Genomic DNA, 15,331 nt, shown 5'->3' on the forward strand with positions numbered 1-15,331 from the left:
TTTTTACAATAATCGTAATAACCGAAGAATATAAATACATAAATTGGTTTTAAAAAAGGGGGGGAAAATAAGAAAAGTCGTATTAGAGGCATGTTGAAAGAATTGAAAACCTGAACTGGGAAAACGCTGCATTTCTTATTACCATACACTGAGTTATGTTGCTCACTACCAGTCTTATGTCTATGGTGTCATTGAAATATGTATATGCCTAATACGGCAGGAAAGTACAGTACATGCATTCATAGAGTGTCAGCAATGTTTCAGGGACGTGTAACAGAGATCTTTCCGTCATGAAATCATCAGGCTGAGTCTCTAGAACATTACTGCTACAGAAAGCCCAGAAATGAACATAACAGAACTTGAATTAGAACTCAACTTTGAACTGTTAATTTGGCTGTGAAAAACATCACCTTTTACGAAAATTAAATGGACTGAAAAACATCCATCAGTGACACCGATCTTTTACTTTCATCCTCATTCAGCGAACATTCGCGACATTTCTTTTTTTTTTCTGTTTCCACTAACAACAGTGCAGAACTAGAAAAACCACATTTTACAAGCTTGCGCGAGTGTATGTTCCACCTTGACCAACGATCCTGTGCCATAAAAGATTATTTATATAAATATTTGCATTGCATGCTTAAATCCTTGATTAGACTGTAAATTAAGATTTTGACATTTATCGATCATTCAATCATTCGTGTATGTATATTTATGTATGCATTTATTTAGCCTATTTTAGTAGTTGTTATTGTGTTAATGTTATTAACAGAGAGCATAATGGAGTCGGATATGCTACTGTCGTTTAGTGACATTTTGTTGTGATTACTGTATCGTTTGCACAATAATATTCGGAATTTGGAAAATATGGTTTAGGAAACTCTTATCATAATGGTCGTGGATAAATGTTTGAACCGACACTGTCAGTTAATATTGATAATATATTGATAGGCGATTTGTATCAGTATTACTTACTGATTGCTCAACAAGACAGGTTCCATCGATAAAATTTTAAACACTATTTTCTTTTCTTTTCTCACTAATGTTTGGCTCCGAGGAGTGCAAATAGTGTTAATTTGTTTTTAAAAAGATAACGTAATGGATGTTTAGGTCACAATTCATTTTGGCATAATGTCTGGCATATATAAAACGTGTTGCTGTATCAATTAATAACCGCTTCAAACAAATATCACACCGATATTGATGTACGGTAGTGATGTAGGCCTATCTTCTCTTTCTGTTCACTTGGTGCCAAGGTACCAACCTTCCTTTCTTTTCTTTTAATTTTCACACAACTGAAATGACAGTTGTTTGTCATTGTAACATTATGGCCTATAACGGTTTGTTTGTTTAAAATATTTGCAATTTATCTCCCCCCCGGACATATTTAAAGTTATTTTCTCAGCAGTTCATTCCTAATTGATTAAATACAATTTTGAGATTAGCCTATGTATTTTTATATAGTCTCCGTTTTCCGTGTGCACGTTTCTAGTCTAGTTAATTCCAGTGTCCACGAATCAAGAGGTGCTCTTTACTCCTCCACGGTGATGGGGACATACCACTCCAGCGCTGGCGAGAGCCCTTTGGGTGTCAGAGAAGAAGTCATGACAAACTATTTTTTTTGCAAGTTCGTGTTAATCAGGTACAATGATTTATTTAGTTAGTAGGATCTATTATTTAATTTTTATGTTTTTATGCATTTTTTAAAAACTATTTTAAATAATCGATTAACATTTTTTACAAAAAGTAGACGTATAAAATAAAGTATTATGATTTTAAAGCCATAACATTTAGGCTACATGAATGCTGTATAGCTGTAGTTGTATTACAGTTAGCTGTCATTTCACCGTTGACCTGCAGGCGATTGCAAGACACTGAGCTTACCATGCACCTAAAACTCTAGGATTGCTACAGAGAGCGCTCGTAGATCTACTACGATTTTCAAGTGGGACTCCTGCTTACAGTTTAACCATGATTTCGGGAAAATTGTATAAGGTGATTGCAATTATTGTTTCTACTATCTGCTTTGGCTTATGATGCTTTGGAGAAATGCGACCCAGATCCTTTATGAAGAGAAAAAAAAAACTATATAAAAACTACAACTCTTGTAGCCATCAGAATTACATACAATTCTTTAACTAATAGTATAAAACGTAGTATAGGCTTGGTAATAATAATAATAATAATAATAGTAATAGTCGCGTCGAATATAATGCAAACGGTTTTTGATTATGCATATAGGCCTATTACTCGAAGACATGTATGCCGAGCCGGCATCTTCCACAAGGTTGCAAACAAACATCAACCAATGTCATCACAAATGCTTTAAGCAAAATGACTGTAGAACCGTTTTACGCAACTTTCCCAATCGAGGAATATCTATATCTATAGATATTTATGTAATCCTAATATATATATATCGTAATCAATTTTGCACCGTGCATGTGGCAATGATCCAGCATCAACACAGATAGCATCACTGGAGGCGCCAAATGCGGACAAGCACCATTACGCTCAGTAGCGCACATGAGAAAACAGCAAAATGGCCTTATCGCTCCGTGCAGAGTATATTGCGTGAAACACTCTCTTACTGAAAATTCAGCAAGAATGCAGATGTTATAGCACTTTTTGCTGCTAATTTAGAGTGGACACAAATGTACTGAAAACACTAGGCAGAATGAGCATAGAAAAGCAGTTTGTTATAGAAATGTCGGTACCACTTTAGAATAGGGAACATTTATTCACTATTAACTACGACTTTTCCCTCGATAAATTCCTAATTTGCTGCTTATTAATAATTAGTAAGGTAGTTGTTAAGTTTAGGTATTGGGTAGGATTAGGGATGTAGAATAAGGTCATGTAGAATAAGGCATTAATATGTGCTTAATTAGTACTAATAAATGGCTAATATTCTAGTCACATGCATGCTAATAAGCAACTAGTTAAGAGACCCTAAAATAAAGTGTTACCGACATTTCCATATATCTTTGCGAGAATTTGAAGTGAAATTAAGTACTCATAAAAAGACAATAACGATATTGACTTGAGATGTTATGCAATACCTTTATTTAGCATATTTACACATGAATTTATAAAAATATATAACTAAAGCTTTCTTCATATTTACATTAACAATGAATTACTTTGCTCACAAAGGGTTTATTTATTGTACACCTCTATGTAATGTATTGCCATTCCTTAAAAATTATTTTGTACTGATGCGTGATTTAGCTTTAAGACTTTACAATCTCATTTTTGCATCCGCTATATGCTGTCGCTGTCATAAATAGCATATAGACAAACCCAGTATGACAGTATAATGGTTAAACAGCCAACCACCAAACAACGCAGCCTGGAGACAGTTATAGTTAGAGTAAAGAACAAAGTCGGATACATTCATTCGGCTTTACAAAGATCTTGTTCTCCGAGAGCGCTCAATTCGAACAGCACAACACCGTCGAAAGATGTGCATTGGTTGAACTTACGGTTTGCTTTCTTGAAATGCGATCATTTCTAAACTGATGTAGGCTATATGTGCTGTTACGAGGATGAGGTAGAAAGGCTGAGTCCGTGTATATTGCTCAAGGATTCGTGCTGCTTGCTTAAGGGACTCGGTGGTTTTCTGTCTCCTGCGGAGGACAAACAGGAGAACATATTTAGAGAGAAAACAAGTCGTAACTCTCCTCACATCCAATCACGCATTTTCTGTGTAAATCTATGGGATCGGGGCATGTTCAAAAAGACGATTCGATTTTCAAAAATTGGCCACTGTTACATTTCCTCTAAAATACATTTAATAAAACAAATCTAAAATAGGCTAAACGCTTTTGAAATATACTTGTAATTTTCATATTTACGTATTACAAATACTGACCGTTTATTCAATAATGTATATTTATTTTGAATTTATAAAATGTATCGTTTGTTAAAGTAAGCTAATGCATAACGCCTACAATAGTTAATCATAGACATGCATAGTAATTAATCATGGAAATGCATTTCAGATAGGCCTATTAATGAGGCCAGTCATTCTGGTGAGCATATAGACCGCAACTGAGATCATACTACAATGCACTCTTTAAAAAATAAAGGTTCTTTATTGGCATCAATGGTTCTATGAAGAACCTTGAACATCCATGGCACCTTTCAAATGCAGAAAAAGGTTCTTCATAGCTGAAAAAGTTTCTTTAGATTTTTAAAATGTTCTTCAAAAATGGTTATTTTAGGAACTGTTCACTGAAAGGTTCTTTGGGGAACCAACAATGGTTCTTCTATGGCATCACTGCAAAAACACCCTTTTGGAACCTTTATTTTTAAGAGTGTACTTACACCGCTCACTTTACCCTGCATGACCTCATTCTCTTAAGAAATGTTATGTGCATGCCTAATGGTTTTAGCCTATCAGGCTTTTATATAAAAGTTGGAACATTTATTTATTTATCTCCCCAGGTGTTGTTTCTAGCAATTAGAAAGTAAAGTGAATGATAATATAAATCTAATTATGGGCGTTTAAGAAGTGTATAAATATCTTAAAATGAGTCATTGAAAAAAAAAACTTTAAAGTCAGTTAAGATGCCCGTGGAAAATTCGCTCTGTGAGCAATTATACTCAAATCTCATTGATAATGGACAGCAGTTGAAGTGTGACCGATATCAAAGTATGATTATGCATACCATGTTTGAACGCCATAGAAGAATGGATGTCACTCGGGTGCATCGCTACGCCACCGCCAGGGTGGGAGAGGCTGGTGCCCTGGGCTTGCCAGTGATGCCCTGGGCTCACATAACTGCCTGCCGGGCCACTGTACACGCCATACTGGTTGGAGGGAGAGTACGCGCATGCTGGGACATAACTAGGCAAAGTCGACGAAGGCTGAAGAAACAGGAGGAAAAACAAGCACGTTAAGCAGAAAAAAAAATATATATATATATAGTATACAAATAATACATGATAAGGTAACACTTTGTATTTCCGTTTTGTGGCTATATTACATATAAATAGGCGTGCAATAGAATTTTTAAAGGTGTATTAGCAGCTCTATAAAAACAAAATATACAATTATATTTTAGGTACTTCATTTTTTATTACACAGTACTTATGTAATTACAAAATAACATGAAAGATAACTGTGACATCCAAAGTCATCCAAATGATTTATGAACAGAGTTTGTATCAGTAACAATAAAATACCTGAGGGTATTTTATGTCTGCATCAATAGCTGATTTGTCTATTCCATTGACTCCATGAGCAGAGGGAAATGTCGCTCTATTCACACTACCCCAGTCCTCCATTTTTGGTGCGTATCCTTCAGCGCTAGCAATAGCTAGAAAAAAACATTAAATGCATTTAACTTTCTGTTTTTGCTTTACTTTGCAACCAGCTAAATCAAAATTACCCCAAGCGGAATAAAGCATTACTTATGGAATTAACCAATGTCAGCGATAGTATCCCTTGTAACTGAATGATTTAAACGACATATTTTAAACCATTCGACACAAATGTGCAGCACATGTAAAATGCATACATATTAAGCGAAAATTCATGCATGCATATTTGCTTAAACGGATTTTAAATAAATATATTATCATCAGTTACTCCAAGTAACAATATATTATACATATTCGCTTATATAAGAACATATTCTAATACAGTATTTTCAACAACACGTTTTATTATAATTATGCACATTATAATGAGATGTTATTATACTATATATTTGGGTCGCTTAATGCGTGCATTTATTCGTTATAACTTACAATTGAGTAATAAAAACAGCCTATTTATATACATAATTAATTAAAAAAAATGTTTATATATAAAACAATATAATTTGCTCAGTTTAGACTGAAAAATCATCTAAAAATGTTTTAGTCGTAAATATTATTTAACATGATTCAGTCAACATAAATACATAAAAATCATTGTATGGGTTTAATCAGGTAGAAACAGCTATTTAAGGTAACACTTTTTACAGTACCTAGAACCCGAAGGCCTACTCGGTTATTCGTATGTGTGCAAGAATACGTCTTAATACTCTGTTTTCTAAATTTCATGTCAAATGTTTAATTTTAAAATGTATCTAACTTTATCTATGGTTCCAATGTTTGCAATAGGCTACACATTAGGTGACTGCATAGGCCTCTTCAGTTTGCTTTGTGTAAGCATCGCAAATCAGGCTATAGAGAGGCTGAGGCCTATATGTGACCGTTTGATGTACACTTAAGATTTGTTGTCAAAACCTATTGTTGTACAATGAGTCTCACCTGAAGGATCCATGAAAGCCCGAATACCCAGTATATTGCTGACCATGTGCGCCGAAGGCCAACCGCGGGAAATGCTTACATGCCCACCCGTGACAGGGACACCGGGAGGATTGTTAATTTTGGTCCCGGAAGGAGACATTGTATTGGGGTATGAATACGGGTATATATGGTTGTAGGAGATGCTGGACTGCGGAGGTGCTTGTTTGCCATTTTCATATTGGTTAGGCTGGGAGAGGCTTCCAATCTTGTTCCTTAATATCCGGCTGATAGAGCTGACCGAGGGAACATTGTACTTGTCACATACTGCGTCCGCGAGAAGACGGTCCCGGATCTCCCATGCAAAAATTCCCGGGTCTCCTTGTTTGTACTCCCGTATGTTTTTTACTACATTCGGCGTCGTAACTCGTGGTTTGCTGCCACCGATTGCGCCTGGCAAAATGGACCCAGTTTCGTTGTATCTCGCAAGGATTTTACTCACACAGCCATGGGAGACCCGAAGCTGTCTGCTTATGTCACAGGGTCGGATGCCAAGCTGGGCTAACTCCACGATTCGTAATCGTATTGCATTGGGCAAAGGACGTCCATTGACAAAAACTCCCCCCAGCTGGTTCACCTCCCCGTAGTTTTGCTCTGTAAGAAACAAAAGGCATTAAACCTATGCTGTGGGAAATGAATGTCGTAAAACAGCATGGCACATCATGTACATATTGAGTGACTTTAGCAAATCCAAGATTTTTCCATGAACATGGAGAACCTTTTTTGCATTCTCCGACATTTTTAACACTCGAAATTGTCTGTAGAAATAATACATAGTATTGACCTATAATAAGACAGTCGTTGTATAGTAGGCATCGCACAGTAGCTTTATTTGAATTATTTAAATAGCCAAAGCAAACATTTGACAATTCAGTTTGAGGCTCAGAGTTACGGTTATTTCTGGTCTAAATAAAACATCTCTCTGCAAAATAAGCGTGCAGATGTGAACGAGATCTCACCCATTTGCTCTTGCGATGCGTGTCTTTAAAAGTTTTCCCTCAATGGCTGAACGCTGCAGCATGCAGTAGATTTGTGATGTTCTGAAGACTTCGACAAACTTTTGTTTACTCCGGCCGCAAAACTTCTACATGCCAAACTTGTCTAGGGTAGAATGGGATACGAGTGATCCTCTCCCGTTAAAGAGGGATTTGTCTGATCCCGCAGGGTGAAGTTTGCTGGAGTTAATTTGACGCGTCCTCCACGTCAATCTAACTGGTTACGCGGAGAGCGACGGGTTCATTTCATTGGTCCAGGATTCCTCGGGTAGGCTGCACGTGTGCGCGTATCCAATATGCACAATTTAACCTTTTCAATATATTAATTCAGATAAGAAGGAAAAAGCAAAGCTTTGTTTAATCTTGACGCATTTCTTACAATGATGATACATTAAGCAATAGGCTATATGCAATTTTGGAATATGGAAAGGGGTGGTCTGGGGAACAGTAGAGTTGTTTAGGCATCTAGGTTCCGGAAAGTGTATGCTATGAGAATGAGACGTATGTTATGAGAGTATCACGTGTATTTTGCACGTATTCTAAACGCTAAATCTGCGTTCTGCTTTTCTGAATAAAGTGCGCCTTTGCAGAGCAAAAATCGTACACCAAGTGAAAGCTTGATGATTTAGCCATGCGCCACTACCATAACATTGAATCCCTGCGATACCAGGCTCTTCATTTGTGTATTTCGTACTTTTGGTGTCTAAACCATCACTAGCAATTAAACATACACAATTTGCTAAACCAAAAAAAAAAAAAAACATATACACATGTAATGCACATTACAAAGAAACGTAGCCAACCTAAGTTATCAGCACACATGTTCCAAATAAGATCCAATGCAAGAATCGTTGTCACATGAATACTACATAGACTATATAGGGTATTGACTGAATTCCAAAGGCCAACACTATCACAGCATGCTCACAGAGTTTCCTGTGGAAGTAAAGAAGGTATCGTTTATTAGCTCACAAAATGTCACTTGTAAAAGTTTACAGACGACCCAATAGAACAAGAAGCGGTGTCACTATCTGTACATGTGTGTAGATCACAAGTCTCCAACTTCAACACATGGAGAACATCTTTCGAGCTCATCACACAACATTTGGGGGAAATGCTTAGGTTATTGTAACGAAATCAAGGAGCAAAAGTCTTTAGTCTGCTGTTGTAGTGTGAGAACACAAGACAGAGTGTGCGGAGAGCCTATAGCGTAACAAAACAGTGCTATTATTAATAGACATCGGTATCATATAGCCTACGTGTTGTAACTATGCCCACGATTTGTGAAATAGGGTATCGTTGCCATGTCAAGGTGAGCGTTGTGCGTCAAAAATAAACCCTTCAAAAAACTCCCACAGGTTTAAGTCGTGGTCAAAACTCGTTTACAAGGGACATATTGAGACCAGAGAGCCAAAAGTCTCCCTCCTCTGGATAAATTAGGCAATTACACTTTGTAGTCAGATTTTGTGGATACACAATGAGGTTAGCAGGGGAAAACGGCTATCGAAATTTGCTTCACGAGACCATTTGTGAAACATGCAGACGACGAACTCACTTCACTGGTGTCTTGCACAGGATTCTCAGGTAGACTATGCAGGTTCATCGCACAGAGTTTTACCGATTTATTTAAATGGAAAGATATTGTAAAGAAGATAAGTGCAAAAGATTGCAGCCCATTGCTATATGACGGCTGCTGTAATGCATATCGGTAATTCCACCTTGTTTTAATTTGAAAAATCTTGAATAGTTTTACTGATGTGAAATGGGATGGTGGCTTCTTCCAAAGGCATGAGATTGGAAGAAGGCTATTTACATCAGCTCGATTTAAGACTCGGTTACCTGAGAGGGAGAGATAAAAAACCAAAACTTCTAAAAAAAAAATCAGATCGGGCCATTCTTTCTTTCTTTCTTTCTTTCTTTCTTTCTTTCTTCATGACTTGAGACGTAATTTAGGGGCCGATATTACAGTGGTAATAGAGTTGACTTTTTTATACTTACAGTTCAAATGCAGCACAATAATGACAATTCAACATATCGAAAGTGCATGTTTATAATACATAATTTGACATCCTTTGCTATCAGGCTTTATTCATTTGTAAAAAATAAAATGAATTATTTTGAAGGATTAATGCCTTGAATTTTATCACTGTTTTTATTTCGCTAAAAATAAGTCTGTACAGTCCGCTGCAATGTGTTTAAATCTCTTTTATGAGCATAATATGTCAAATTGTAATATTATTTTTTGTCAAATATTGTACATAATTCATTTAAGGAATTGTTTAATGTGAGTTGCGCTTTTGTTAAAAATAGTGATGATAGAATGTTCAACAGGACAAGAAACCCATCTTTGTGGCGTTATTGTCTAATTCAGTGGATCATGTCGTTTTAAATAAGAAAGTAAACAGGACCGCCAACTTTTTTACCCCCCTCAGTAATCACACAGGTTAACCCTGACACCTGTATATGTCCACAGCTTCTCGCATTCATTTAGAAATAAAATGGACCAACAAGTACTGTCAGGTCTTTGTGGTTTGTTGGTTGTATTCAAAGGCTTGGTTATATAGCTAATACCTGTGACAAATACAGTTTCATTCTTTATGCCGCATTATATAAATAATCAGGAATTATTAAATAAACGCGTTAAACTGGCGCCTGTACAGCATGTTCTCAAACTGAATATCTGTTTATGTTCATATAGCCTAGTGTGTATGTATTGTTGATTATAATTTCACAACACACCTACTCCCGTCAAATAAATTAAATAAACTAACTATCTGCTATCATTATGTGCCGGTCATTTTCACTCTTCCAATTCACAGATAAAGCCCGATGCTTTAAGATAGTACAGCCCATGATAGGAGAATAGGACGATACAAAATGTGCTCTCTCCCCCATTATCTGGACTCTGCCAAACTGAAAATATAACTTATGTCTGGTTTGGTAAAGACATTTAAACACATATCTAACAGGTCTTTGACGTAGTCTTTCATCGCTTCTATAACCTAATATAAACTACATTTATTATGAAAATCTGTCTAAAGTCGAATTATCGCTTGTATTATTGTGTGATAGCTCTAACTCTTTGTATGATAATAATCATAATAATAATACACAGCTTGGGGAAAAATATTAAAGAACACTTATTCAATATATCCATTACTTTATACCAAGGTTAAATCAGGTAGCACTTGCAGATTAACACTTTTTTTCGGTGAATTGCACTATTTTTTTCAGTGTACATACGCACAAACACGTCTATCGTCAGTTATGTATTTCCAGTTATGATTATCAAAGCTATAAAATGTGTAGCTATTGCAATGATAAATATGACTTTGGTATTAAAACGTTTAAATCACGGATGCGCACGAAATATAATCTGATTTTATATGGACTCCGTTTTCTTTTATCCCTGTATGGATCGTCTATGGGCGGTTTTATTAAAGACCCGTTGTGGCTCAGGTTTTGATTTAGTGTTTGTGAGTTTTGTGATCTCATTGCTATGTATGGAAATTATTAGACTAGGCCTGGACTGCGTGCTGTCAACAGATGAGAATCAACATGGGGTGAAGAACACAAAGCCTATAACCGTACGAAATATAATCTATAATTCATACCGAAGATCCATAGGGTCACTCTGAGAGCTTTTAAAATCACGTATACTCTTAAAACAGACAGTTTAGTAGCAAACAATAAAAAAATACTCTTTGGACATATTCATAGCATAAAATAAATAAAATGTGTCTTACGTTTCCTTAAATTATCTTATTGATTCGTTAATATGCCTCTGTACCACGAAATCAAGAAATCTGTTGATTTAAGTCCATATTTCTTTTCAGATTTTTTTTTCAGTATGCAAATTTCTTCTAGAAAAGTGAACTGAATATAAAAAAAAACACGTTGGACATAACTTAGTACTAGCATCCATTCATGACCTCTTCGATAAAAGACAAAAGGAGTTTATTGAAAATGTGAACTGAGAGACCGTGGAGAGCAGAGGCAGCTGGTTTTATGGTTTGAAGTCTCCACCCCAAGTTCAGCAATGTGAGTGCCAGCGTAAAGCCTGGTTAATTGTTTATGACCTTTACAAAAATGTTTCTCATGTGGAAAAAGGGCGACTAATTCCTCCAGCGGGTGAGGCAGTATCGAACACATGGATGAACATATAGCAAAGGTCAAAATTATTAGCTTTTATATATATATATATATTAGTGCTGTTAAATGATTAATCGCGATTAATCGCATCCAAAATAAAAGTTTTTGTTTACATAATATATGTTTGTGTACTGTGTATATTTATTATCTATATATATAAATACACATATGCAGTATATATTATGAACATATTTACATATATATACATTTATATATTTATATTCTTATATTTTATATTATATATAAACATATTTGATATATAAACATAACATATTCTTCTTAAATAAATACATGCATGTGTTTACATTTATATATACATAATTAATGTACACAGTATGCACACATATATTATGTAAACAAAAACATTTATTTTGGATACAATTAATCTAAAAAATAATCTAATCTAATCTAATAGGCAGGATTTAGGGGGGTGGGGGTCCCTGGGCTTGAGGTTATGTTTGGGCCCTATACCTACACTACAAATGCCCTCAAATAGAACATCATTATGGAGTAACACAAAGTACACAAACATATGCTTTGAGGTTCATAAATAGTAAAATTAATATGCAACATGTCTAGGCTTCGAGCAAATAACTTCGAGCAAAAAAAAAAAAAAACAGAGATGTTGGTTTATTAGTATTATAAAAGTTATTGTCATATCTGTGTCCTCTTATGTCAGGTTCTTATTTAATCAATAAATTTGGCAGCAAGTGACTGTCTTAATGAGTGAGTTGAATCAACTGATTCTTTAAAAAAGCTGATTCATTTAACTTTGCAAACGACTGTCTTATTGAATCATTTGCTGGCCCGTGTAACGCTGAGGAACAAAACACTGTTGTTCGGAGAGCAGCGGTTCTGCTGTTTGTTCTATTTTCTTTCTGACGGAGCAAAACGGAATTTTGTGTCTGAAAGTTACTCTGTAAGTTGTTGTTTACTGTACATTTGCGATCGTGCAGATATTCGGAAAAAAAAACTGGACTCTTGTTTGTGTGATAGGCTAAGTCCTATATCATAGGCATAGCTATGTTATAAAAACAGAAACTCATACCCAATTTTCAGAAAAAAATAAAATAAAATAAAATAAAATAAATATATATATATATATATATATATATATATCCGGAACCTTCCAGAGACTTTAAATAAATAGTGAGTTTGCTGCTATGTGTGTGTGCATGAAAGTGGGGCGAACAAAAGGAGCGCTCCATAAATGATAGATGCAGAATCTTAATCATTGACATCATTCAATTTTCCATCAGAGTAATTAAGAACATTATCAGACTCTACATAGATGGCAAAAGACAAAACCTGGACTGACGACATCAGCTCATGAAAGGCCTTTGCATTGGAAAAGTTAGGTGATACTGTATAAAGAGAAAACACACACACACACACACACACACACACAAACAGGTTAATATAGAAATTGTAATTACTATAATATAGGCTACTTATAACGGAAGACGATAGAACTATCACACTTTTGGAAGTGTAACCAGTAGCACCGGTTAAATTAAAGTGGTGGCTTTCTCCAGTTCTGAAGATGGTGACTAGGCAAGCTTGGTTCGGAATGTGAATAAGATTGCAAAATCGGATTGGATTAATTTGGATTGACGAAAATTACACTTTAACTTTAACTAAAAACTTTATTTGGATAGTGCACTTTATTCTGCTACTATAAGATATTATATCTTACTATGCTATAACTTTACAATGTCATGGGGCTTCACGATTAATCGAAATTAAACTACAGTCGCGATTAGGCAAACAATTTTTTCATGTGCAGCTTGTCAGTGGAGCACGGTTCTGTGATCAGTAGTAAATACTGCTCCATCCGAAGACCAGAGGGCACTCTTGCGGTGAAACTCCAAATATGCAAGAAAAGATCAAGCCTATGGCTGTATCGAGTTCTTCTTAGTGTAATTTTCATTATAATAAAGTATATTTATAATGCAATGCTAATCGACATAGCCTTTATCACTGCTTAAAATTCTATAAAATAATATGTTGCGTGCCTTTTTCTGTGTAAGAAGCCACATCATCTCACAGAAGGATTTATCTCAAACACTCGACTGACGTTATGAAGTGAGTTTGGAGTAAAACGTGTTATTAAATGTTGCAAATTTCAAAATCAATGTTCCAAAGCAGTGGTTCTTAATACTGTTCCTCACGTCCGCCTGCTCTGCACTCGCTCTGCATCTCTCTCTCTCTCTCTCTCTTTCTCTCTCTCTCTCTCTCTCTCTCTCTCTCATTCAGCTCAGCTGAACCACCCCTTTAACATTTCTTTCATAAAACAGTTGACTAATATTAAATGATTTGCAACTTTCATCTTACCTCGCTCACTTTCAACATTAAATTGACGATTTGTGCTGAAATTTGCTCGCTGCTTCTATGAACAATAAAGCCCACCTACTTTGATTTGATTGGCCATCTCAATTATTTTGACATTGACAAGTGCTGTTAGCCCACTGAGGCAGACCAGGCTGAAAATGTAACTTTTATACCTTTTTGTCATCCTAAAAAACAGAGTGCTGTGTAGTGGAGGGCAGCAGATCAGTGCATGAATTTCAAATATTGGGGGGACAGATTAGCCATTTCTAATTATTGGGGGGGGGCTTGTTCCCCTTAATGTCTATGGTAGTTACAGCCTGGGTTGGAAAAGAGGTTCATAAATGCTACGTATGTGGGGAAAGATGTGTGACGCATGTTGCTTTTTCAAATGCACTGAAGGGACTCAAACTCGCAGCACTTTCAGAAGGAGCAGCATTTAATACTGATCACAGAGCCGTACTTCACTTACAAGCTGCGCATAACAGCCTTTGCGATTTCATAATCACACCAACCAGATGATTTAATCGCGATTTCAATTCGATTTTGATTAATTAGTGCAGCCCTAACATGTCAACTAACTCTTATTAGAGTATTAGTAAACTGTTAGGTTAGGGTAAGTAGAATAAGTTGGCATGTAGCCTACTTGCAAAGATACTTAGTCAGCAGCCTGTTAGGGACCATCAAAAAATTGTTACAAAAACAAAACAAAAGCAGATATTAAGCAGACAGTCAACAAATTGTCTAATGACTGGTAGTTGACATGAGTGGCAAGGTTACTTATAGATAGAAGAATGTCTATATTTGACTCAAACTAGTGTTACCATGAAAATTAGTGCATGTAGCAAACATACCTAATGACAATACTTAGCCTACTACCATTCTCTATTTGGCCAGAATATCCTGCAATTATTTGTTTGACCTTATTAGCAATTATGTCAAATGGCAACAACTTGTAAACATTTGTAACAACAATTTAAAGGGGTCATATGATGCGATTTCAATTTTTCCTTTCTCTTTGGAGTGTTACAAGCTCTTGGTGCATAAAGAAGACCTGTAAAGTTGCAAAGACTAAAGTCTCAAATCCAAAGAGATATTCTTTATAAAAGTTCAGAGTCAGCCACACCTACCTAAAACGGCTCGTTTTTGTCTCGTCGCTCCGGCCGGGACACGGCATCAACAGTAATATATATAAACTGTATATTATCAGACTTGGTGTAAATGGGCTTTAACCCAGTTATTCTCTGACTTAAAGGGATAGTTCAACCAAAAATGAACATTCTGTCATTAATTACTCACCTTCATGTCGTTCCAAACCCGTAAGACCTTCATTCACTGAAATCTGCGTGCTCACGAATCCTCTCATTATAATACACGAATTGTAGACATTATGAAAGATTCATTATGCATATATTTATTGTGTTATAACAGAGATTTGTGAGATTGCGATGAACTGAGATGTCTTTTAGAGATTATAAATGCAGCGCTCTTTGCTGGCATTCTGCCATCCAAACCATGCACGCAGCAGCCGCTTGCTTTATTTAAAAATAACAGTG

The 15,331-nt window shown here is 35.8% G+C and overlaps 1 protein-coding gene across 1 annotated transcript; it reads right to left on the reverse strand.

Annotated features, from left to right (window-relative positions):
- Window positions 1-3,540: 3,540 nt before the first annotated feature.
- On the reverse strand, window positions 3,541-7,387 carry pax1a (paired box 1a). The gene is made up of 5 exons (XM_016485779.1): window positions 7,260-7,387; window positions 6,265-6,894; window positions 5,191-5,324; window positions 4,674-4,872; window positions 3,541-3,629 (listed from the first exon to the last, which is right to left on the reverse strand). The coding sequence occupies exons 1-5, from the start codon at window positions 7,261-7,263 to the stop codon at window positions 3,541-3,543; spliced, it is 1,056 nt and encodes a 351-aa protein (XP_016341265.1). The 5' UTR covers window positions 7,264-7,387.
- Between the last annotated feature and the right edge of the window lie 7,944 nt (window positions 7,388-15,331).

This window comes from Sinocyclocheilus anshuiensis, unplaced genomic scaffold, assembly GCF_001515605.1.
Source record: "Sinocyclocheilus anshuiensis isolate Anshui unplaced genomic scaffold, SAMN03320099.WGS_v1.1 scaffold797, whole genome shotgun sequence".
NCBI lineage: Eukaryota > Metazoa > Chordata > Actinopteri > Cypriniformes > Cyprinidae > Sinocyclocheilus > Sinocyclocheilus anshuiensis.

What these genes read in the sequence shown, in the direction of transcription:
- pax1a (XM_016485779.1), bottom strand. An exon ending in CAGACATAAAATACCCTCAG is followed by an intron (nt 4,873 to 5,190) that starts GTATTTTATTGT and finishes CTGTTTCTTCAG; the next exon opens with CCTTCGTCGACTTTGCCTAG. An exon ending in TTCTATGGCGTTCAAACATG is followed by an intron (nt 3,630 to 4,673) that starts GTATGCATAATC and finishes TGTCCTCCGCAG; the next exon opens with GAGACAGAAAACCACCGAGT.